The 26,715-nt window shown below is 47.2% G+C and overlaps 1 protein-coding gene across 1 annotated transcript in view; it reads right to left on the reverse strand.

The window, feature by feature from the left end:
* LOC137432951 (sorbin and SH3 domain-containing protein 1) overlaps nt 1–26,715 on the reverse strand; it is a 446,359-nt gene that overhangs the window by 14,905 nt on the left and 404,739 nt on the right. The window contains exons 20-24 of the mRNA XM_078783773.1: nt 17,486–17,535; nt 17,209–17,323; nt 11,919–12,044; nt 5,894–6,085; nt 1,854–1,964 (exon numbers count right to left, since the gene is read on the reverse strand). Of these exons, the coding sequence (XP_078639899.1) occupies nt 1,854–1,964; nt 5,894–6,085; nt 11,919–12,044; nt 17,209–17,323; nt 17,486–17,535 (594 nt within the window). The remainder of the gene's footprint in view (nt 1–1,853; nt 1,965–5,893; nt 6,086–11,918; nt 12,045–17,208; nt 17,324–17,485; nt 17,536–26,715) is intronic.

A 26,715-nucleotide genomic window follows, 5' to 3' on the forward strand; every position in this document is an offset into this window, starting at 1 on the left:
CACGGGCCTGAGATTTGGCGGACTCGAGTGGAAGGGGCCCTGAGATTTGGCGGACTCGAGTGGCAGGGGGCCTTGAGATTTGGCGGACTCGAGTGGAAGGAGGGCCTGAGAAAGATGAGGACCGGTGGTGATGATGCACGCATACATGTGCACATGCACACACATGTGCATGGGTCATGCTTTGCACGTACACATGCATGTTTATGGTTTGTACACATATTGGCTTTGGTTTTGCTTTTGATTTTTCTTTGGCATGTTTTGTTTTGTTTGCGTGACATCATATGCTGTATATTGTATGTACACATTATTTTTATGTGTTATATACAAACTGTGCACATGTTGTATTGTATGGACACATGTTAAATGTGACATGTATTACAGTGGTATGTTGTGTATACGCGTCTTGTCTTTGACATATTGCACATATTTTGTGCGCACAAGCATGCACACACACACACACACACCATACATACTCATGTAGACACACACACACCATACACACTCATGTGGACACACACACACACACACACACACACACACACACACACACACACACACACACGGCGGTGGACACTTTGAGACCCGGTAGATCTCTGTTCCATCTCCTGCGATCCACCCACTCATGGGATAGCGGACAAAAACAACTTGCATATATACACACGCAAACGCGCACACACACACACACACACACACACACACACACACACACACACACACACACACACACACACACACACACACACACACACACACACACACACACACACTCACTCACTCTCCATTTATGGTAGATAGATGCTAAAATATTGCAGAATTACCTCCATCACCAAAGGTGGACTGAGGTTATGCATTCAGCACTGTTTGTCTGTTTGTGAGCAGGATATCTTAAAAAGTTATGGACGGACTCAGATGAAACTCCAAAACTAGTGGACGGATTATGACAAAACTTGTTGGACGAGTTGGGTAGGTGCCAAGAACAAACGGATTCGATTTTGCTTAAAGTCCAGTTACAGATCCCGCCCATCAGTGTGATGCAAAACATAAACTGTTCAGCTGGTGGAGGTATGCGCTCTACCAACGACATTCTAATTATAGAAACCAAATAAAAAAACATTATATTTATAACAGCCCTCACAGCTCCGACTCCCTCCCCCCAACATGACTAATGTCGTCATAAATATCATAATTTTAAATATCGGTGTTCAGAAGCACCCAAACCAGATATGGTGTCTCCCTCCAACCAACTGTTTCATTGTGCAGAGGCACACCAACTTCTCTTAGGTACATTTTCAAGTATTTTCGCCTTATTTTTGAAGCTTTGTGAGCCATTCCCTTTGTGCTGGTCCTTCATAAAATATATCCCCAAACTCTTCCATGAGCCACAGTCACTGACGGACATTAAAAACAAAGTGTGACACACAGGACAGATGTGAAAGGAAGAAAGACAGGAGACAAACGAAAAAGCAAGAAAGCAGTAACGGAAAAGCAAGTCGGTATGATGGCGACGCTACATGGTGATCACTTACGGTGGTGCGTGTGCGGTATAATCGGACAATGATGTGATGGCATTCACACGAAATGATCAAAATATTTGGAATTTCATGCTCTTGATAGAGGTTAAAAGCAAAGTTGGGGAAAACTGCCACTCATCATTCAGCAAGTAGTTGAATCCTTGTTTGTGGCTACACGGTGCTCAAGGCCAATGTTGTACAGAGATGCAAAACCAAACTAGAGATTCCTTTTCCGTAAACTACACAAACATTCTCGACTTCAAATTCTCTCACGAAACCAGAAAAATAGCACATTTGCGAAACAGCATGGAAGCCACCCCTTGCTCGGCTAAGATAGCGTACCTTGATTGCAGGAGGGCCGGTTGTCCGAGCAGGCGAGTTACCAGGCGATTGGGGATGTGCTGGGCTTTGTGAGAAACGCACAGGGGAAAGTTGCTCCCGCCATCCCTCCGCCTATGCAAACAAGACACCACAGTTACAGGATTGAATGTGGGGATGAGTCGCATCAATGGAAACAAATATAACAGGAAGCAAAAAGTAATAAAACAAGTACAGATACATTCAAAGTACACCGCCCCCATGCCAAATAATTAAATATCCTACAGCGCGGCATTGCCGGGGCGCCTCCGGTGCCCGGCAATACCGCAATGCAGCTCATAGAGACTGCATTGGGAGGGAGAGGTGTGCAATAATTGATTGATTAATTGTATAATTAAAATCAATAAAAGATTATCACAAAATATTTTCTTAATCAATTGGCTAATAGCATAACTAAACCACTAGTGCTTCATCCGAAGATGTATCTCTTAGAAATTTAATTAAATAAGTCATTAATAAAAAATCAAATAATTAATTGATTAATCAATAAATAATTATTAATCAATTAATCAATAAATAATTAATCGATTAAATGATTAATCAATAAATCAAAAATATCCTTGATAGCCACATCAATTGGTCACTGTCATGTCCAAATATTAGCTTCCCAGCTCAAAAGGTGCCTGAGATATTGGCCAAATGAGAAAGAAAATAAATAAATGATTAATAATGGAAATAAATAAATGATTAATAATGAAAATAAATAAATAATAATCATTAACAAATTAAATTCTGAATCAATTCGGTCACAGAACACATAAACCACCACCATTTCATCAGAATCTGTAACTGGGATTTTAATTTTTTTTTTTACTAATTAATCGAATAATTAAATAATTAATCGATTAATTGATTGATTAATTAATAAATCAAAAACAGCCTTTGCAGCCAAATCACCTGGTCATTGGCATGTCCAAATATCAGCTTCCTCACTCAAAAGGTACCTGAGTTAATGGTCAGAAGAGAAAGGAAATTTAATTAATTCAATAAGTACTTAATTAATCGCTAATAATTAAATAACTCCTCAATTAATTGATTAATCAAAAAACAAAAAATACCGTTTTTGACAAAGGACTTGCTCACTATTGTGCCGAAATTTCAGCTTCCTAGCTCAAAGGATGGCTGAGATATCGCCCGGACAAACAAACAAACAACGAGAGTGAAAACTGAGTACTCCCTTTCAGCGTGCGTCACTGCCGAGCCCCCTTCGGTGCCAAGCAATGACGTTTTGCAATGCCTGGAGATGGCATAGGAAAGGAGCGGTGTACAAAAACAGGTGCACCAAAACCAAATGTCTGCACTGGCATGCCATCTACAGAATTAGGAGAGTTGTACCGGAATGACATCCAGAGGTCCTTGACATAACGTTTGATGAGTTTTGGCTTTGTCGACCGCTTCTGTTACCAACAGTATGACAAGGCCTGAGGAAGTCCGTGTGCGATGGAGGAAACATCACCCGAGACTCAGTCTGCTCTTTCGTTTGTTACAAAATCGGTCGAGTAGTACTTCGATGGCTTCCGTCCATCCTCGGTAGCCTGTGTTTATAGCTCGCCTACGACCGGAGTCATGAAGAGCTGTTAAAGCCAAAACGATTTCCTTCAGTCCATCCTTCCTTCCGTCAGGCAGGCAGTCAATGGGTTCATGAACGTTTTTCCCTACCCCTCCGAGGTGGCTCAACGGATCGTTTTGAAACTGAGTGTGATGATTCATGACGTCGATGTGCCAATGATTGAAAAACCAATGGAACCCTTTTTTTAAACTTCCATCCAGGTGATGAGATAATTAGCTAATTAACTCAAAATGTAATCTGTGTTTGTATGTCAATAACATATCGCGAGATTCCATTATCTCGTGAGATGTTTTGTTGTTTAATTTAAACCTCTCACTACAAACTCTCAATTACCCTCACCAGAGGAGAGTGTATTGTCACCTGAAGACCTCTCAAGACCCCTAATACCTTTAAAACCCTTTAGAGCCTGAAGACTCCTAAGATTGTGAAGACCCTTTAAAACCCGACCATCCTCTCTATCACCAAAGGTAGCCCGATTACGACCGCCCTCCATTGGGAGACGAGTGTTTTGGAAATAATTAATTAATAACAGAGCCCAACTGTACTGACCTTATGTTAATATTTACATTTGTTTATTGGGAATGGGGGGAGGGGGGGGGGGGGGGGAAGGGAAGGGGAAATCATCAAACTATACTTTGAGAAATGTGTGTGTGTGTGTGTGTGTATCGTGGGTTGTTATCTCCAAATGCGGGTTTAAGAAGGTAGAGCTAAATGCTCCCAGGTCTCGAAGTATCCACCTCCTTTTCAGGAAGGGATCATGATTCATGGAGCGATTTGTGAAGTTTTCTTGATCTCAAAGTTTGCAGTTTTATTTCTGCGCGTGTGTGTACATGTGTGCTTTACCTCAATGTGCTTCTGAACCAGTGGACAGAATGAGTTAAGATCTGCTGGCTGTACATACCAAAGACTAAACATGCTGCTGCTGCATTGTGCCGCACCCAGTGGTGGGAGGGGGTATTACAATAGGTATTAAAATACGACAATCCTGAGGAAATTATACCTAATCCCATCAGCAATTCTGGGGAAATCAGCTCCTCTATAAGGACGGGTTCTTCGCTGGTGAGAACAAGAGAAGTTTTTGTTTTTGCCATTAACTGCCAATAACTTAGTCTTCCATCTTTTTTGGTTTGGCATTGTTACCTTAAATACAGTACAGCTAAATGAATTGCCAGGTGGCCTTCTACCTTCACAAATTGCACAATGTATATGCATATGTTCATACATGTATGCTCGGTATACACAAGAGCCTCTTGGCTCTGAAGATTTGATTAAACCAAAATAAGAAAGGAAAGAAAAGGGGAAGGCATTTTTAAGACTTGACTTCAATTGCAGACAAAAACCAAATCCTTCCTCCCACCTGGTACATGCAGATGCTACAACAGCCCAGCCGGAACTCCGTGCCCCCTTTCGTTTGTATGCGTGCATAATATGCAAATTGGCTGGCAGGTGTCTGTGCACGACACCTGACACCCACCACCCCCACTACTCATGGCACATCCCCATTCTCCAACCCTTCACCCGGTCTCAATGCCCAATGATTAGGGTGGGATGGAACTCCAAGGTTGTCTGGCAACCTTCCCACAGCTGCCACCATTTCCAAGACAAAAATCTCCATTCCTTCTGCTGTGATTTCAGGTGTGTGTGTGTGTGTGTGTTTCACTCATTCTTTTTTTTTGTACCGGAATGGTACTTTCTCTATCGATCTCTCTCCGCTTCAATTCCTTTCACTCTCTTTTCTCCCTTCTCTCACCTTAATCCTCTCCATATTGGAATTGTCGTGCCAAAGCATTAAAACAAAACAGCGTGCACCCGTGTGTCACACAGGTAAACAATAAAACCTGTATTGGACAATTCCTCGATAGTTCAGCAATGAGGTTGAGTTTTAGATGAAATTGCATTGTTTTGTCAAATGGGGTTTTGTTTGCCAATACCGCATAGTCTTTTGATTTTCCAAATATTCAAAAAGCACTCCATATAAAAACCAACAAAAATGCTCAAGAAATGCGTTGCCTGTTTTATGATTAATGGCAGTCACACTGCAAAATCCCTGTTCACCTTTGTTTGTTTTTTGTATACAAGATCGAGGCTCATGTAAGAGCTAGCATTAATCACAAAAAAACAACAACAAACGGACACACAAAACATACAATAAAGGGAGCGGGAGACAAGATGGGGAGAGAGAGGGAAGCACACACAAGTACAACAGCAGAGAACAGGGACAACGGAAGATCTGTGGGAGGGAGAGGGCTTGGGGGGTAGGAGTTATTGGCGTTTTTGTGTCTGCCAAACTTAAGTGCCGAAGTCTGTGATGAGGGTGCAGGCTTTGTAGGCAAATGATCATTTTAATAGATTTACATATCCTTGTGTAAACCTTCACTCCAAGCATCAAAAACAACACGGTTCATAGTGTCACCACCTCCTGCTTGGGCCTAACCTCAACAGCTGAGATCGCAGTGGGTTGGAAGCGAGGGCTGGTAGAGCTCTCACTCCTGCGGCCTTGTTTCACCACAGGGCGCTTCAGGACATCCACGTAGCTCACAGGGAATATTCCATGGCGGTTGGTACCCACAACGCGGCCTTCAAACCAGTTATCATCCACTTGCCGAATCAGAATGATGTGCTCACCCTATTAAAACATAAATAAATAAATAAATTAGATGGGCCATTTGATAATGAGGGTGATGATATTGTGAATATAGCTCGCCGATGACCAACTCATCGCTGAAAACACTCCCACAGGGAAATTTAACACAAGTTTTGTGCTCAAAACATCCATAAAATGAACATCAAAACAAACAGCAAAGCCCTTGTTAACATGGTAATATGACCAATGTTAACAGGCAATGCAAAATCATCCACATTAAAAAAACAAAAAAAGAAATTTCTTCTTTCAACCTATTACAATTTTCAACATTATGCAAAGATGGGAGAAAGAGAGAGAGAAGAGGGGTAAATTAAGAAAAATAAACAATTAAGCTGATAAAGGGAAGAGGCATCCTCCATCGTGCGAAGTCCTTCCTTGGCACACCTGAGCTCCTCACCACATACAAAGCTTTCATCCGCAGCTTGATGGAGTACTGCTCTCCCCTCTGGGCCGGTGCTCCTGCGTCACACCTTGCTCGGCTTCACGCTGTAGAAACCAAAGCTTTCAGGATCATTGCAATCTCCCGCGATGAAGCTGATTCTGAAGGCCTTTCACTCACTCACCGCAGGCAGGTTGGTGGACTTTCCGTCTTCTACCGACTCCTCTCTGGCCTTGCTCCCCCAGCTCTCTCAGGGCTCTGTCCCGCAAATATTCCTACAGGTCGCACAAGATCTGCCAGCAACCCTCTTATGGTGAAACTGCCAAAATCTCGGCTCTCTGCTCACCTTCACTCTTTCATTCCTCTTTTCTCCCGCCTCTGGAACAAACTCCCTCACTCTCTTCAATCCCACTCCTCCCTCCAGGTCTTTAAAACAGCTGTTCACCACCATCTCTTATCTTCCCCCATCCAAAACCTTGATCTTTTCTATCCCTGTTAATCCACCGCAAACCCACATCTTTCAATCTCCGACTTCATTACTGAAATTTCCTCCCCTTCCCCACCCCCCAGCCCTCTCCCTTCCACAGATCTCCCGATGTCCCTGTTCTCTACTGTTGTGCTTGTGTGCTTCCCTCTCTCGCTCCTCATCTTGTCTCCCCCTCCCTTTATTGTTTTATGTGTCCATTTATGTTTTTTTGTGTTTTATGTGCTAATATGTGTTTAATGTGCTAGCTCTTACACGAGCCTCGATCTTGTATACAAAAAAAAACAAGAAAAAAATGATGACATGGTAAAAAAAAAAAGAGAAGGAGAGTGAGGGGGAAGTGCAGAAAAATAAAAAGAGGTTGGAGAGGATTGAAGCAAGAGTAAAGAGGGGAAAATGGGAAGGAGATGTGGAATTAATGGAATATAGAGGGATCGGGGCAGGGAAGAGTGGGCTGTCCAATTTTTGTGTGGATAATTTGGAAAATGCAATTCATCATCGCTTGCAGTGGAATTTTCCCCAAACACAAACAATCGCAAAGGAATAAACACACCAAAAAGGACGGAAGTTCCTTCCTTATGGAAAAGACCCAACCCATGCATCGATGGAACAATTCTCAGACCACCACCCACATGCCGGGAGACGTGGAATGCAGCCAGGATGGTGAGGTCAGCAAAACCAGAAAACAATTGGCAATCAGGTGCAGCGGAAAATTTACTTCAGTTCGTCGAGGCTCGGTAGCTTCATGGAGAACCATGCCAACAGCGCAGGTCATAAGGTTGATTACACATGTTATACGGACCATAAACAGAGCCTCAGGAATCGCTACAAGTAATAAAATGCTTCCTTACACGTGAAAAACACAATGCACAGGAACACAGCCACCCCCAAAGCCCTAGTGAAATTTTACCTATGTGACCTAAGCATCGAAGAACAAGAACATTGCTTGTACATTTAACAGGGTGGAAAATTGTAAATAATAAAAGGAGACGTTGTGCGAGCAGAAACACACAGTCGGGATTGGGAAAACACCGTCCTATGAAAAAAATTTTTATGCCAATACGATTAATCTCCAGTTCAGCCGGAGATTTACCAAATCTCCGTGGAGCAACATGGTGAATTCCGCTTCGAGGCAGCATATCCTTTCCGCCGACAAAAAGTGATTTACGATACAACGTTTGTGCCCGGTGCACTTGCATCAGATTCGAACGAAGAACTATCGCAGCACTCCCCTCTTGCAATAAACGTTCAGTACCTCGCTCCAGCATAATTTCCAACACAATAACCACAAAGTGAGGAGCATCGCTGCATCGAGGTAATAAATTCAGGCTGCGATAATATTCAAGCCCACATGCCGCAGTGATTATTAACGTCTTATTAACTTCAGGAGTAAATGGCGATACCGCTTCCTTTGGGGCTGCAAACCAACATTGCTCTGTCTGACACTATTATAATGAACATGAGTTGTTAATGTTTCTGCACTTTGTGGCACAACGAGCAAGAAGACAATGTCCCAAAAATAAATAAACAATAAGACGTCATGCAGGCCACGATACTTGCAAAATGCACCCCTCCCCAATATAAAAAGTTGCCATGGATACATCAAATTGTCCATTTTATTAAGATTAAAATTGACGATTTACATTAAAGCTCGGATTGGTCAATTGGATGAAAAGTAATGATTTTGGAAGTTTGACCTTGAGTTGACCTTTGACCATTTCACCTTAAAATAGTTGGTTTCCCTATTCAGTGAGGAACTGTGCAATTGCTGTTTAATTTTGTGAGTCAATCAGATGACTTAGCCTGGTGTTGGCTTAGCGGTCAGGGTGCCGGCTTGGGGATCCTGGGTTCGAATCCCAGTCGATCGCTGAATTAACGCCAGGGGGGTTGACTCAGCCTGTCATCCTTCCGAGGTCGGCAAAATTGAGTACAAGCTTGCTGGGATGAATGATCCCGGTGTGTACCCCGATTTAGAATAGGTACACCGTGTCCCTGCGCATCGTAAGAGGCGACCAAGGGTTGGCGGTTGGCGTCAGGACGGGCATCCGGCCATAAAAACATTGCCTCAAACAGGGAACCATGATTGTCATGGGGCCGCAAGGCTAACCCCCGCTCTAGCGGGGAAAATGGCCTTAAAACGATCATTCATTCATATTCATTCAATCAGATGAAAATTGATGTTTCTGGAAGTTTGACCTTGAGTTGACCTTTGACCCTTTGACCTCAAAAATAGTTGGTTTCCCTATTTAGTGACTCAATGTGCAAATACTGTTCAATTTTCAAGCCAATCAAATGAAAAATGGCAATTTTATAAATTTGACCTCAAGATGATCTTTGACCTCAATATCAATAGACTTCTTCCTTATCACAAACTGTACCATCTGGTGAAGTTTCGTGAAGATCGGTTTAAAATTCTGACCTGTAGGTGATTGACAGACAAACAAACCAACAGAATAATGCACAAGACCATCCAATATACTTGAAAATTCGATTTTGCAAGTAATAACAACAAATGTATAAAACCACACTATTCAGCTTGACGAAGTTATTTTTAAACTCTTCAGGGCAACTTTTCCACTTACTGACACACTCATCGCCCCAGCTGAGATCACACCCATTCCTTTTACTGCACAAATGGATTTCACCTCCCTAATGATGCCAAATCCCTCGCTTCCTTGTAGCCCTTTGAAATGGAATTGTTCGCTACCGCTTCAGACCCACCGGCAATCTTTCTAACACTTGCTCACCCTGTTAGTCTGAACATTCTATGTCCTTGACATTTCATTACGGCTGCATTAACCTGCTGATTTGTTATTAAGCTCTTCCAAAAGCCTTGAGATTTCTTTGAACTAATAAATTTTCTCCTGAAAAAGAAAAAGAAAAAAAAAACAAACGTGTGAAAATCACCGCTGGTTTGTAACGAAAATAAAATAAAATCTCCAGCAAAATAACATGGATAAAAAGACATGCTCATTTTATGTACCAATCGATAACAGATATTTATGTACCCTTACCTCAACTGGCTACACAGCTCACACAGCCCATGAAAAAGCTGCACGCCTCAACTCTGTGTTTGCCTCAAAATCTTGTGTCCCAAACCCGTCTCTCTCTGTTCCCACCTCACCGAGTCAAACCCAGCTGCTCCTGGACTCTGTGTTCTTCTCTCCCAACAAGATGGAGAAGTTTCTGTCAAACCTTGACTCTGATTCTGCAACTGGACTAGACGAGTCCTGAAATCCTGCTCTGCCGCGCTACCTCACCCTCTCTCTGTTCTCTTCACCCTCTCTTTTGCTCAAGGTCATCTGCCATCAGCTTGGAAATCAGCCAACATCACCGCTTTACACAAAAACGTGCAAAAACAGATCCTTGCTACGACAGACCAATCAGCCTGCTCCCAATCAGCAAGGTCATGGAATCCATCATCGCTTCCGACATTAAATCCTTCCTCTTCTCAAATGGCTTGATCTCGGATCATCAATTTGGATTCAGACCAGGTCACTCTACTCTGGACATGCTGCTTCTGCTGTCTCAACAATGGATGGAGGTCTTCAATGCCACACAGGAAATCAAAGCTATCTTCTTGACATATCTGGTGCCTTCGATACGGTTTGGCACTCCGCCCTGCTCCACCAACTCTCCTCTTATGGTATCCATGGAAATCTTCACGCTTGGCTTGCGGACGTCCTCTACTGCCATCGTCAACGTGTCGCACCAAATGGAATTCTCTCGTCTCCCCTTCCTGTTCAGGCTGGAGTTCCTCAAGGCAGTGTTCTGGGCTCTGTGCTTTTCTAATCTTTATTAATGATCTCTCCGACTCTGAAACATCCCTCTCTATCTTTTTGCTGATGACTCCACCCTCTGCTGCTCATTATCTCAACCCCCAGATCGGCAGTCTGCAGCCTCCTCACTCTCTGCAGACCTGGACAAAAGCACAAACTGGCCAAATAAGTGGAACATGTCTTTCAATCCTGACAAATCTCACACTCTCACTTTGGCTCCCCGGAAAGATCGTCGGGAAAACCCTCCCATCTACTTTCTCAACAACAACTCGCGAAGAAGTTCTGTCATTCAATCTTTTGGGACTCACTATCTGCCATGATCTTTCCTGGGATAACCTCATTTACAAGCTGGCCTCCAAAGCCAGTAGCCGACTGGGCATCCTCCATCATGTGAAGTTTGGCACAACTTTTTTGGCACAACTAAGCTCCTCACCACATACAAGGCTTTCATCCGCAGCTTGATGGAGTACTGCTCTCCCCTCTGGGCTAGTGCTACTTCCTCACATGTAGCTCGGCTTCGCACTAGAAACCAAACCTTTCAGAATCCTTTTTATCTCACATGATTAAGCGGATTCTGAGGGCCTTTCTCTCTCTCACCACAGGCAGATTGGTGGTCTTTCTGTCTCCGACAGCCTCCTCTCCGGCCGAGCTCCCCCTGCTCTGTCTGTGATCTGTCACACAAATATTCCTGTAGGATGCACAAGATCTGCCAGCAACGCTCTTCTGATGAAACTGCCAAAATCAAGACTCTGCTCACCTTCACTCTTTCATTCCTCTTTTTCCCCACGTCTGGAACAAACTGCCACACTCTCTTAAATCCCACTCCTCATCCAGGTCATCAAAACAGCTGTTCACCACCATCTCTTATCCTCCCCCATCCAAAACCTCGATCTTTTCTACCCCCATTAATCCACCCTGAATCCACCTCCTTCAAATTCCCCGTTTTCTTTCCTGAAAGTCTTTGTAGTGTCCATCTTGTTTATCCCATCTATCCTGCCCCAGTTCTCTCCCTTCCACAGATCTCCTGATGTCTATGTTACCTACTGTTGTTGTGCTTCCCAATCTTTCCCCCTCTTGTCTCCCACTACCTTTATTATATATATGTTATATGTGTTAGCTCTTATACAAGCTTCGACTTAGTAAACAAACAAACAAAAAATACAAGAACATCACCTTTTTGAAGGACATTTCAAGGGTGGTGTCGGCATTGAAGTTGTACCTCCCAATGGCCTCTCCGTATTCTAGAACTTGCAGCTCTGATCCTTTACTTGGTTGAGGCTTTTCTACCTGTGCTAGGACCTGCAGGTACAAACAGGCACAAATGGCTTCATAGAGTTTAAATAAATCCTTCGAATAATCAATCCCCAGCACATCCTCCTAGTCATACAAAAATAGGCAATGTGGTGTCTGTCTGTCTGACTGTGATACATTCGGTCGTTACTTATCCAATCTCAACCAAACTTGACAGGTGGGCTGAGGATCACATGATGGAGGTTGTGTTGACTTCGTTCCCCCCCCCCCCCCCTTCCCGAAGGGGTTTTCCCACATTGTGCGAAATTCGTGTTAAGGTGTATATATAGCTTATCGTGGCATTTTTCCAAGGCCATTTCTTATAAACAAGTAATAACAACACAATTGATAACAGCACAATATTAATATTACAAGAGAATATTTATACTAATAATATCCCCCCTCCAGAAAGGGTTTATCCTCCATGGTGAAATGTCTTGTTAACGTTTATAAATACCTTATCATGACATTTCATGGGTCATCCCTACCACAGGTAAAAAATATTATAAACCACAAACATGTATGATTACCTATTTAAACAGTCACTACTGCTGTTTAACACGAAACTGAAAGTGAGGAAACCCAACGTTCTTGAGGCAATATATGCGTATCACGTATCTCACAGATTAACGGGCTCGAGCCTAGATCTACTGTAATCTATATACCCCATAGAGGATAAGAACATGACCCTTGCTGCCACTCTGTAGGGAGTGGGTGTTTTAGTTATTTAAACTTCAGCAGCTTAGTTGTTGTTAACCCCATAAACTCTATCAATCAACTTCATCTTATGTTCTCCAAACGCCAAACACTCAAACCCCTGAATTGTGTTTGTGGCCATTGTGGCCATTGTGTTTTCTTGATCCTTACTTTTGAAGACTTCAGCATCCAACTCATCTACCCCACGCCTCTTTCTTTATCACATTTGTCCATTGTGATGATATCACTTTTTATCAACCCCGACCCAAGAGTCAGTGTAATGACACTAGATTTGCATCATGATGAGGTAAATTAATATCATCGATTTCTATAATTTAAAATCCATCCACATTGAGAAATCTGCCAGCACCCCGAGCTGTTGATTCCAAATTGAGCTGATATGAGGGGCTGGCTATCAAAAGTTTCTCATCATGATACTCAGAATATTCCAAGAATCTACATACAGGGTGGCACAAAAGTGAGGTGCCAGATAGGATTGGGGTGTTTTTTTAAATACGTTGTCGAGGCTCATATAAGAGCTAAAACAAATAACAGAACATATAACAAAGAGAGCAGGAGACAAGAGGGGTGAGAGAGGGAAGCACACCAATAGTAGGGAACAGGGACATCGAGAGATCTGTGGAAGAGAGAGAGAGAGAGAGCTGTGTGGGGGACATGGGATAAACAAGATGAACACTACAGGGGCTCTCAGGAAAGAAAACAGTGAATTTGAAGGACGTGGATTTGGGGTGTATTAACGTAGATAGAAAAGATCAAGGTTTTGGATGGGGGAAGATAAGGGATGGTGGTGAACAGCTGTTTTGACGATCTGGAGGGAAAGTGGAAGAGAGTATGGGAGTTTGCTCCAGAGGTAGGAAAAAAGAGGAATGAAAGAGTGAAGGTGAGCACAAAAATAATTAATTTTGTTGAAATTGAACTACAATAATTAACTCTCTGACTCTCTGGAAAATCCTCTCTATCTCTTTGCTGATGACTCCACTATCTGCCGCTCCATTCTTCATCCCTCAGATCGGCAGTCTGCAGCCTCCTCACTCTCTGCAGACCTGGACAAAATCACAGACTGGTCAAACAAGTGGAACACGTCTTTCAATCCTGACAAATCTCACACTCTTACGATGTCTCTCTGAAAAGACCAACTGGACAACCCTCCCATCTACTTTCTCAACAATCCTCTCCAAGAAGTTCTGTCGCTCAAGCTTTTGGGTCTCACTATCTGCCATGATCTTTCTTGGGAAAACCACATTTCCAAGCTGGCCTCCAAAGGCAGTCGCCGACTGGGCATCCTCCGTCGTGCGAAGTCCTTCCTTGGCACACCTGAGCTCCTCACCACATACAAGGCTTTCATCTGCAGCTTAATGGAATACTGTTCCCCCCTCTGGGCCGGTGCTCCTGCCTCACACCTATCTCGGCTTCACGCTGTTGAAACCAAAGCTTTCAGAATCATTGGAATCTCCTGCGAAGAAGCTAACTCCGAGGGCCTTTCACTCACTCACCGCAGGCAGGTTGGTGGTCTTTCTGTCTTCTACCGACTCCTCTCCGGCCTTGCTCCCCCAGCTCTCTCTGTGCTCTGTCCTCCTAATATTCCTAGAGGTTGCACAAGATCTGCCAGCAACCCTCTTAGGTTCAACTGCCAAAATCTAGGCTCTCTGCTCACCTTCACTCTTTCATTCCCCTTTTCTCCCACCTCTGGAACAAACTCCCCCACTCCCTTCAATCCCACTCCTCCCTCCAGGTCTTTAAAACAGCTGTTCACCACCATCTCTTATCTTCCCCCCATCCAAAACCTTGATCTTTTCTACCCCCGCTAATTCACCCCAGATACACTTTTTTTTTTTTTTTTTTGGAAATTCCAACTTTTTTCCTGGAAGTCCTTGCAGTGTTGATATGTTTGAAACCACTACCACCTCCCCCCAAGCCCTCCCCCTCCCACATTTCTCTCGGTGTCTTGCTCTCAAATGTTGTGTTTGTGTCCTTCCCCCTCTCTCCCCATCTTGTGTTCCACTCCCCCTATCTTGTGTTTTATGTGTCGGTTGACTTTTTGTGTGATTAGTTAGCTCTTTCACGAGCCTCGATCTTGTATACAAAAAAATAAATAAATAAAAAATGGGGGAAAAAAATAATAATAAATAAATTATCCTTACTATCAGAAATATTTTTTTTCAGTCCTTGTAAATATATTTACAGATAATTTTTTTTTTTTATACCTTATACATCAACCATGTGGCTCCGGACTTTTGGACCACCTGGATAAATCAGTTAGGAAGTGTATTGAAGAATACAAAGCAACTTTGTGTCTCTTGGGCTATTGTATCTCAATCCGTGGAACATTTTCAACAGCCCATTTAAGATGCGCAAAAATCAATTCTGAATAGGTCACATTTACACTTTAAAATATCACTGAAAAGACATGATGTAAGTCGTCACAATGTGCGGCTGAATATGAAAAATAGAAAGAGATACTATGCAGAGCGTATCAAAAAAAAGATAATCCGAATTCAAGGGGTTAATATGCAAAGGTTATTTATTTTGACAATTCACATGTAATTTACTAATTAAGAGGAGATCCTCAGCTTTCCATTGATACCTTCCATGCATCATTGCTGTCACACATGACCGAGTACATGTTCATTAAAAATTACAAGTTCAAATCGCATTTTTACAAGTTTGGCTAATCGATGCAAGTCAGGATAATTGGTGCAAAATGAACGTCAGATGTGAACTTTTCTCAGGAATGATTGGCCTTCATGCACCCACACCTCCAACATGTCCACCTCCCCTTTAAACACAAAGCTCACAGCAGCGAAGCATGCCCTGAACTGCTCGTCTCACCATAGCCAGGTCATTGCGCAAAGCATCCACTTCATTTCGAATACGGCCCTGCAATTCGTCAAGATCATGGGGAGGAGTTACGAACACCTTGTTCTTTAAATGTCCCCAAAGGAAATAATCACATGGTGTGAGGTCAGGTGATCTTGGCAGCCATTCCACTGCATGGTTGAGGGCGATGACTCAGTCTCCGAAGAGTTCCCTCAGTCGATCTCGGACAGCGATAAGACGATGTGCTGGGGCACCGTCTTGGGCCCACGAGAGATATCTGAAGACACCACGAACCTGTCGCTCAAAGTTCTCCTCCAGCTGCGGTAAAACTTCATCATTGATCATCTGCAGATACCTGTTACCATTGACATTCCTTTGAAAGAAAAATGGTCCAATCACCTGACCACTTCCACAAAGTCCCAACCAAACAGTCCACTTTTGTCGAATCATGTTGGTGTCAAAATTGAATTCCGGGGGTTGTCCTGTCGGTGCATATTCAAGAACATTATGGGTATTGACCTTGCCGTCCATGGCGAAAGCAGCTTCATCGCCGATAACTAGATACCGCAGGAAATTGACATCTGTTTCGCAACGTGCTATCAACCATCCGGCAAGCACCAGCCTCCTGGCAAAATCCCCTGGCATAAGTTGATGCCGGATATGAATCCGATATGGATGTTGGTGGAGGTCCAGTCTTGTGATTCGGTTGAATGTTGCCGAAGGAAATCCCGTCCCATTTCGTCTTGCGCTGGTATCCCTAAGATGCTCCAAAACATGCTGCCTTACTGCTGCAATGTTCAATTCCGATCGCCCAGTGCGCCTCCTACCAGAATTCTCCTTGTTGCAGCTGAGGCTAGTGCCATGCTCTTGGTATTTTCCAACATTTGCCCAGATGGTTTTGGCTGCTGGAGGCTCCCGTTCTGGGAAACGTTCCCTGAACGCATCACGAGTTCGCTGCAAACTTACAGTTTAGTGAAAGGTTGTAACCACGAAGGTCCGCTGTTCAGTCGTAAGTTGAACCATCTTTTCAATGACTCAGACTGTCTCTAAACCCATACACTGTAGGCCCATCTTAAATACCCATCTTAAACAAAGGATGACGCAACCGACGATTACCAGACCAGCTTAACAATTTTACATAATCAACTTGGCAGTCGACAAGTAATGCATCCATTTAAAACTGTCTTGCACCGATTAGCCAAAATTGTAAAAATGCGATTTGAACTTGTCATTTTCAATGAACATGTACTCGGTCATGTGTGACAGCAATGATGCATGAAAGGCATCAATGGAAAGCTGAGGATCTCCTCATAATTGGTAAACCACATGTAAATTGTCAAACTAAATAACCTTTGCATATTAACCCCTTGAATTCGGATTACCTCGGATTCGGATTACCCCATGAATTCGGATTACCTTTTTTTTGATACGCACTGTATATCACATTACACACACCTAATATCTCTTCACCAGGGTCATACATCCATGTAAACATGTTAGTGAAGACTACGCACACAATATTCACATGATGCGATAAAAAAATTTAAACAAGACAACTAAGTGTGCAAGAGGATTGCTGCATCGTATTGGAAAGATCATTATGTTTCATCCACAGTGAGGTTTGCCTCAGCGCACTCACCTCCACATAAGAAATGGGAAAAATTCCCACACGCCCATGGTGTTCGCCTTCAAACCAGTTCTGATCAACCTTCCTGCTGATATATACAATGTCTCCTTTCTGCAAAGGAAGTTCTCTGAAGGCACAGAAATACATATTTGTTTAGGGATTTTAAGAAACTGGAGAAATGCAGGAAAAACATTTCTAAAATGGAATTGCAACAAGCATTTCTGGAAAATCTGCGGATGTTACAATTCACGTATTGAAAAGACAATGGAAGAAAGCCTCACTAACGTACTTTTGAGACTGAGCTCTGAAATTGTATCGCACTCTCGCAGCCTGTCGTGTCTGAAAGAGAGATGGAATGAAAATAAATCAAAGTTCACCGATGTTGTTACACATCCAACCGGAATAATCAGCAAGAACTGCCAAAGGATTGGTAGAGCCAGTTCAAAATGATTTTAGGGAGTGTCGGTGCAATGTGGCATGGCACAGAGGACTTCTTTTGAGAATCTCATTGCAAAATGCAATCACATCGCACAATGGCAGATGGGGCTGCCAGCAATGGGGAGAATAACTTCACAAAATGGGTATTTATGTGACATCAAGAGCTGTTTTATTTCTGGATCTAAGGTAATGTTTGGAGATAGACAGAAAGAGGGTGTATGAGTTGGAGGGAAGGAAGATAAAAAAATGAATGTGTGAGATGGTGATGAAGAGGAAATATTGACAATAAAAGGGGGCAGAGGAACAATGACAGTGCAGCATGCAACATTCCTGCAAAGCACTATGGGCAAGGTATTGCCTTTGCTGCACAGAAAGTCACGAGTACTCATGAGTGACACGCTTTGAGTGACATGAGTGACACGAGTCACGAGTACTATGGACAAGGTATTCTCAACTCAACACGAGTTGAGAAGCACAAGCATCAAACACTCAGGTGACGGGGTTGGCTGCATATCACACATTAAAAGTACTAGTGAGATACCCGTGCTACGCACGGGTGGGAGGCCATAAGCAAACAGACAATGCAGAAAGGGCGAATGCTAAAGCATGAAACCAATAAATTCCACATTCCTGTAGCACCTTCAGTCGCACATCAGACATGGACAGCAAGTTCGTGAAGGACTTCCATGAAAAACGTACCCGTTCGCAAACAAACAGGTACGTGTGTTCCATTCCCAGTCAATGGCGAATCTGCATATGGCGATCCGCGAATTTACGTTTAGAACGTAAAACCGTCACTGCATTTCGTCATTCACTTGAACTCGATATCTCTTTTTTCATTCCAAACAGCATAATGTGGTGCTGTGCACACACGATTCGTTTGCCAAAAGAAGGTAGGCCACAACGCGTTGTACAAACTGAAATGCTTTATTAACAGCTCGCACGTAAGCACTGGGCGGGCTCGACTATCGAGCCCGCATATATATCTCGAGGCCACGCCTTGCCCCCGGGCGTGGCCGGTCGGCCGAAAGGCGGGGCATGTCCTCAGTTCCACCCTGCGCCTCGTGACGCCTTCGCTCCGGGCGTGGCCCGAGCTGCGCTTCCACACCCGGACGCTCACGCCACCCACTGGTGCACGGAATTATTGCCCACTGACAATGTGTCCGCCACACGCGCCCCCCCAGAATTCCCGCGCACCTGAAGGGTGAGCTTGCGGGGAAGCCGGATGACCCGGCCGAAACGCCCTCTGGCGTTGCGTGCAGGGCTGGGGGGGGGGGGGGGGGGTAGCGGGACGGCGGGGCTGGGGGGTGCCGGGGGTCTGCCCGCCAGGGGGCGGGGGGTGGTCCAGGTCGAGGTGGGCCGCCTTGAGGCGGTCCACGGAGATACGGTCTGGAGTACCGCCGATGTCCACGGTGAAATGATTGTCCCCGGTCTCCAGCACGCGGAAGGGCCCGTCGTACGGGGGCCGCAGCGGTGCCCGGTGGGCGTCGTGCCGGACGAAAACATACTCTGCCGTGCGAATCTCCGGGGCGACGTGGGAGGACGGGCACCCGGGGTGTGCCGTCGGCACCGGGGCGAACCTCCTGGCGGTCTCCTGCAGGGTGGAGCGCTGTTGCGCCGCGGACCAAGGAGCCGTGGAGTCGGGGATAAATTCTCCCGGTACCCGCAGTGGTTGCCCGAACACCAGCTCCGCCGAGGACGTGCGCAGGTCGTCCTTGGGCGCCGTCCTGAGGCCCAGCAGGACCCAGGGGAGCCTGTCGGCCCAGCTGCCGTCACGGAGGCTGGCCCGGAGCGCGGCCTTCATTGAGCGATGAAAGCGCTCGCACAGGCCGTTGGCCTGGGGGTGGTAGGCCGTGGTGCGGTGCAGCTTGACGCCGAGCCCTTGCGCCACCGCTCCCCAGAGCTCCGAGGTGAACTGGGGGCCGTGGTCAGACGAGATGTCCGATGGGGCACCGAACCGGGCAACCCACATGGCGATGAAGGCTTGCACGACGTCAGCCGCAGCCGTCGCCGCCAATGGCACGGCCTCCGGCCACCGGGTGGTGCGGTCCACCATGGTGAGGAGGTGGGTGAAACCCCGCGAGGGGGGCAGAGGTCCCACCAAGTCGACGTGGACGTGGTCGAACCGACGCTCGGGCACCGTAAACGGGGCCAACGGGGCCTGGGTGTGGCGGTGGACCTTTGCGCGCTGGCACGCGAGGCACGTCCTGGCCCAGTCGCGGACGTTCTTCCTGAGGCCATGCCAGACGAACTTTGCCGTGACGAGCTTCTGGGAGGCCTTCGTGCCCGGGTGGGACAGGCCGTGGATGGCGTCAAAAACCAGGCGCTGCCAACCAGCGGGCACGATGGGGCGAGGCCGGCCGAGGGAGACGTCGCACAAGAGGGCAGTGCCTGCGACGTCGAACGGCACGTCGGTGACTCGGAGGCCCGTGACGGCGGTCCGCAAGGCCTGGACGTCGGGGTCGGCGGTCTGGTCCTCCGCCATCCAGGCATAGTCGATCCCGAGGTGGACCGCGTGTGCGACGGACCGGGAAAGGCAATCCGCCACCGGGTTGTCCTTAACCGCGACGTGACGGATGTCCGTCGTGTACTCGGACAAGGCAGAGAGGTGACGTTGCTGCCGGGCCGACCATGGCTCGGCGACCTTGGCCATCGCGAACACAAGGGGCTTGTGATCGACGAAAGCCGTGAACGGGCAGCCCTCGAGAAGATGGCGGAAGTGTCGGACCGCCAGGTGGAGCCCGAGCAGCTCACGGTCGAAGGTGCTGTAGCGGCGTTCGTACGCGCGAAGCTGCCGGCTAAAAAACGCCAGCGGCTGCCAAGCACCACTCACCCACTGCTCGTGCACCGCGCCCACTGCGTAGTCCGATGCGTCGGTGGTGAGGGCGATTGGTGCATCGGGCGCCGGGTGCGCCAGCATGGTGGTGTTGGCCAAGGCCAGCTTTGCGCCCGCAAACGCCTCGGCCATCGGCTCCGTCCAGGCGATGTCACCTTTGCCCGGCTTCCCCCGGAGGGCCTCATGCAGGGGACGCAGGAGCTGGGCGACGCGGGGCACGAAGCGGTGATAAAAATTCACCATGCCCAGGAATTCCTGGAGCCCCTTGATCGTGCGGGGGCACGGGAAACTCCTGACCGCCTCCACCTTGGCCGGTAAAGGGATGGCCCCGTGCCTGGTGATGCGGTGCCCCAAGAAGTCGATGGCGGTGACGCCGAAACGGCACTTTGCGGGGTTGATTAATTATCAGGCCATGCTGGCCCAGGTGTTTGAAGAGCGTGCGGAGGTGGAGCAGGTGCTCCTCCCGGGACGTGCTCACGACTAGGATGTCGTCCAGGTAGATGTAGATGAAAGGTAAGTCGCGTAAGACGCTGTCCATGAGCCGCTGGAACGCCTGGGCTGCATTTTTCAACCCAAAAGGCATCCGCAGGAACTCAAAGAGGCCGAAAGGGGTGATGACGGCCGTCTTTGGTACATCGTCCGGTTGTACGGGGACCTGGTGGTAGCTCCGGATGAGGTCCACCTTGGAGAAAACGGTCGTGTTTGCCAACCGGGCGGAAAAGTCCTGAATATGCGGGACCAGGTAGCGGTCGGGGGTGGTGGCATCGTTGAGCTGGCGGTAGTCACCGCATGGCCGCCATCCGCCGCCGAGCTTGGGCACAATGTGCAGAGGAGAGGCCCATGCGCTGTTGGAGCGCCGTACGATGCCCAGCCGCTCCAGCGTGGCGAACTCCGCTTTCGCCACGGCGAGCTTCGTGGGGTCGAGGCGGCGCGCCCGGGCGTAGACCGGTGGTCCGACTGTGGGGATATGGTGCTCCACCCCGTGTTTGACGGCCACCGCTGAAAAGGTGGGCCGCGTGAGTGCCGGGAAACTGGCGAGGAGGCGGGTAAACTCGTCTGCTGCCGGAAGCATACAGACTAATTTCGCCGGGACGGAACCGCTCAGCAAGCCGCTTGGCAAGCCGCTCGGTGAGCCGCTCAGCGAGCTGCTCAACGAGCCGCTCAGCGAACAAGCGAGCGAGCTGAAGGTTTCGGCCTGGACGAGACGTTGATGCTTAACGTCCACCAACAGCCCATGCGCACAAAGGAAGTCCACACTGAGCAAGGCCATTGGCACGTTGGCGGTGACGAAAGACCATTGGAAGCGCTGCCCTCCGAACCGCAGTGAGAGGCAACGCTTCCCGAATGTGCGGATGGGTGTTCCGTTGGCGGCGAGCAAGGCGGGGCCCCGGCCCGCGGCTTGCTTGTCGGACGCGGAGGCAGGGAGGACGCTTACCTGCGCTCCCGTGTCACACAGAAAACGACGACCAGACGAGGTGTCTGTGATGAACAGGAGGCTGCCGGAATGGCCGACGCTCATGGCCGCAAGTGAGCGCCGGCCCGGTCGTTTCCCGACCCGTCGAAAGAACACGGCGGGTGGCACGTTCTAGCCTTGCGGCCGAACCTGGCATGATAGTCGCACCAGGTTTGCGGTGGTGGCTGCCATGTCGGCCGTGCCGGCGGCGGTGGTGGTGGCGGCGGCGGCGGTAGTGGGCGGGGCATAGCAGCGGCCACGAGGGAAGCAGGGGGCGCTGTAGCCTCCGCACCGGGATCCACTACGGCAGCACCGTACACCGACCCCGTGTCGCAGGCCGCGAAAAATTTGTCGGCCTCTCCGGCCAGGGCGCGGGGTCCTGTTAATTTCGAACCGGCCAGCGCGAGCCGCACCTGCACAGGTAGCTGGCGGAGGAAAAGCGCTCGGAACAGGAAATCCGGGCGCTGGTCTCCAAGAAGGGACAGCATAAAATCCATCCGAACGGACGGTCGTGTGTCGCCGAGGGCGGGAAGGTCCAGGAGGCGGTCGGCGCGTTCGACCTCCGTGAGCCCGAACGTGGCGAGGAGGAGACGTTTGAGCGCCGCGTACTTGTGGTCGCCCGGCGGGTGCCGAAGGATGGACACGACGCGGGCGGCAGTGCCGGGCCCAAGGGCGGCGACCACGTGGTAGTACATGGTGTCGTCCGCCGTGATGCCCCGGAGCTGGGATTGAGCTTCGGCCTGCACAAACCAAACGTCGGCTTGCGCTTCCCAGAACTCCGGGAGTTTGACGGCGACAGCGTTGGTAGCCATGGCGCGTTCAGGGCTCAGCTATGGCTGAACCAGTCGGGGTCACCAGTGTGGTGCTGTGCACACACGATTCGTTTGCCAAGAAGGTAGGCCACAACGCGTTGTACAAACTGAAATGCTTTATTAACAGCTCGCACGTAAGCACTGGGCGGGCTCGACTATCGAGCCCGCATATATATCTCGAGGCCACGCCTTGCCCCCGGGCGTGGCCGGTCGGCCGAAAGGCGGGGCATGTCCTCAGTTCCACCCTGCGCCTCGTGACGCCTTCGCTCCGGGCGTGGCCCGAGCTGCGCTTCCACGCCCGGACGCTCGCGCCACCCACTGGTGCACGGAATTATTGCCCACTGACAATGTGTCCACCACAATAACTCCAATCACAAATACACATTAATATAATAAACATTCAACAACATTCGTGACATAAACAAATGTTTAAATCCTGATGTGAAGTTCCGTACGGGTGAATACAATTCCGAATTCAAAATCGTACTTGTATTTACTCAATTCCAATCATCCATTGATACTTTAACAAAATGATTAACACGATTAACATGATTAACGTTTAACGATTAACGATTAAACATTACGATTGAATGACGGTTGTATTGGGATATTATCAAACCCGCGCATTGCCGTAATCTGTTCACTTCTGCATTCGCGGCAGGTTCGTAATACTCATCAAAATATAAACAGTATTTGGAGAATTTTTAAAAAAGCCGCATCACTGTTCATATCGGTAAATATTATTCCATCGTGTTTGGAAAAACTGGAAAATTGGGAAAAATTGGAAAAACCATATCGCCTATTTTACTCCAAGGGGTCCCAGGAATACCCACCCAAAATATCGTTGCGATCGGTTGAGCCGTTTTTGCTGCACCTTCGAACGGACAAACGGACATTTGGTGAATTATAGTAAGATAGTATTGTTTAAATTCCACGTTTAGGTAATTTTGATGTATTTTAAAGATTATATGACCTAGCAAAGAACCAGTCCTTATGGTTGGGTTAATTCCCCCACTACTAATTTGTGTATGATCTGACCCTATAGAAGAGTGCTCAATTTTTTATTTCTCCACTTCACTGCTCAAACTCATTGCGAGAGGTCACGGGTCGGACAACGTACTATATGGTAGGAACAGAATTGTTGATGGACTGGCGATGCATAAGCATGATGTATATGCATACCCAATTTGTAGCTGGTCAAATACAAGTGTGGTTATATGGTCCTTGGGGCTCTAAATGACTATTGTGGACATGCGATATGCAGATGCATACACAATTTGTGGACCGTGATATACGAGTGCAGATATATGCTCTTGGGGCACCATGAGCAAATGCCTCCGGGATTACAGGAATTATGTACAAAATGGACAGATGCAGTCAGGCTGAGACTGAGATGGCCTGTTCAAGAGAAGGCTGGACACGTAATTTGCCCACATATATTGATTGGTTATTTACAATCCTGTTAATTTGAATAATTATGTTACTATGCCCCCAGTGGTGTCCATAATAGCAGACACGGATTTGTTCTCCACCGAGGGAAGATCTTCTCGTGAACAGGCCGTTGGTGCTCCAATGGTTGGCAGTGAGTTCCCTGGAAGTAGTAAAAATTTCATGCTTGGTCAGGGGTCACCAGAGGGAAGAGCACATACATGACCAACAGTATGTGGACACCCGAACATCGAACATCTCATTCCAAAATTATGGGCATTAATATGGAGTTGGTCCCTGCTTTGCTGCTATAACAGCCTCCAATCTTCTGGGAAGGCTTTACACTAGATGTTGGAACATTGCTGCGGGTATTTGCTTCCATTCAGCCACAAGAGCATTAGTGAGGTCGGGCACTGATGTTGGGCGATTTGGCCTGGCTCGCAGTGGGCGTTCCAATTCATCCCAAAGGTGTTTGATGGGATTGAGGCCAGGGCTCTGTGCAGGCCAGTCAAGTTCTTCCACACCGATCTTGACAAACCATTTCTGTATGGACTTTGCTTTGTGCACAGGGCCATTGTCATGTTGAAACAGGAAAGGGCTTTCCCCAAACTGTTGCCACAAAGTTGGAAGCACACAATCGTCTAGAATGTCATTGTATGCTGTAGCATTAAGATTTCCCTTCACTGGAACTAATGGGCCGAGCCCGAACCATGAAAAACAGCCCCAGACCATTATTCCTCCTCCACCAAACTTTACAGTTGGCACCATGCATTCGGGTAGGTAGCATTCTCCTGGCATCTGCGAAACTCAGATTCGTCCATCGGACTGCCAGATGGTGAAGCATGATTCATCACTCCAGAGAACGCGTTCCCACTGCTCCAGAGTCCAATGGCGGCGAGCTTTACACCACTCCAGCCGACGCTTGGCATTGCACATGGTGATCTTAGGCTTGTATGTGGCTGCTCAGCCATGGAAACCCATTTCATGGAGCTCCCAACGAACAGTTGTTCTGCTGACGTTGCTTCCAGGGGTAGTTTGGAACTCGGTAGTGAGTGTTGCAACTGAGAACAGATGATTTTTATGTGCTACGTGTTTCAGCACACGGCGGTCCCATTCTGTGAGCTTGTTTGGCTTACCACTTTGCGGCTGAGCTGATGTTGCTCCAAGACGTTTCCATTTCACAATAACAGCACTTAGAGTTGACTGGGGCAGCTCAAGTAGGGCAGAAAATTGAGGAAATGATTTGTTGGAAAGGTGGCATCCTACTACGGTGCCATGTTGAAAGTCACTGAGCTCTTCAGCCCATTATATTGCCAATGTTTGTCCATGGGGATTGTATGGCTGTGTGCTTGATTATATATACCTGTCAGCAATAGGTGTGGCTGAAACAGCCAAATCCACTAATTATAAGGGGTGTCCGCATACTTTTGGGGAGGGGAGGAGGGGGGGGGGGGGGGGAGTGGAGGGGCTGGAGGAGGGGAGGAAGGGGGGATGGGGCACTCACTGAAACACTCCCAGGCACTCACTGATGAACCTCTGAAAGTTTGATGAAGATCCGTTCAGCTATCTCTGAATAAAACGCGGACACACAAAAACTGGACACACACACACACACACACACACACACACACACACACACACACACACACACACACACACACACACACACACACACACACACACACACACACACACACACACACACACACACACACACACACACACACACACACACACACACACACACACACACACACACACACACACAAAACTCGTGTTTATATATAAATATATATATGACCTGGAGGGAGGAGTGGGATTGAAGAGAGTAGTGGGATTGAAGAGAGTGAGGGAGTTTGTTTTATAAGATGGTTCTTCAAAATGAAAGTTAGAAAAGTCATGCTCCTAACACTTGTATATTTTTTGTGTGTATGAAAAAACCCTTGTGGTGAAATTTTAAGCCATATGGACTAAATTTAGGGGTGCACTAGAGTTTGTAATTTCAAATATTTGGCTCGCATAAATGTTTGGAGTTGATTATTTATTCTCCACTGCTATACTTGTAGTTTTGGCCATTACATTTGACCCATGACCTAGCTATGGACTGCACATTTTGAAGTTGTTTTTAAGTTACATTAACATTTGAATTTTCAGAATCATTGGAATCTCCTGCGAAGAAGCTAACGCAGTGGGCCTTTCAATCACTTACCACAGGCAGGTTGGTGGTCTTTCTGTCTTCTACCGACTCCTATCCGGCCTAACTACCCCAGCTCTATCTGTGCTCTGTCCCCAAAATATTCGTGCAGGACGCACAACATCTGCCAGCAACCCTCTTCTGGTGAAACTGCCAAAATCAAGATTCTCCATTCATCTTCACTCTTTCATTCCTCTTTTCTCCTGCCTCTGGAACAAACTCCCTCACTCTCTTCAATCCCACTACTCTCTTCAATCCCACTCCTCCCTCCAGGTCTTTGAAACAGCTGTTCACCACCATCAGTTCACCGTTCACCACCATCTGCCATCCAAAACCTTGATCTTTTATACCCCATCAA

This window comes from Myxine glutinosa, chromosome 8 (assembly GCF_964187855.1).
Source record: "Myxine glutinosa chromosome 8, kmMyxGlut1.1, whole genome shotgun sequence".
Lineage (NCBI taxonomy): Eukaryota > Metazoa > Chordata > Myxini > Myxiniformes > Myxinidae > Myxine > Myxine glutinosa.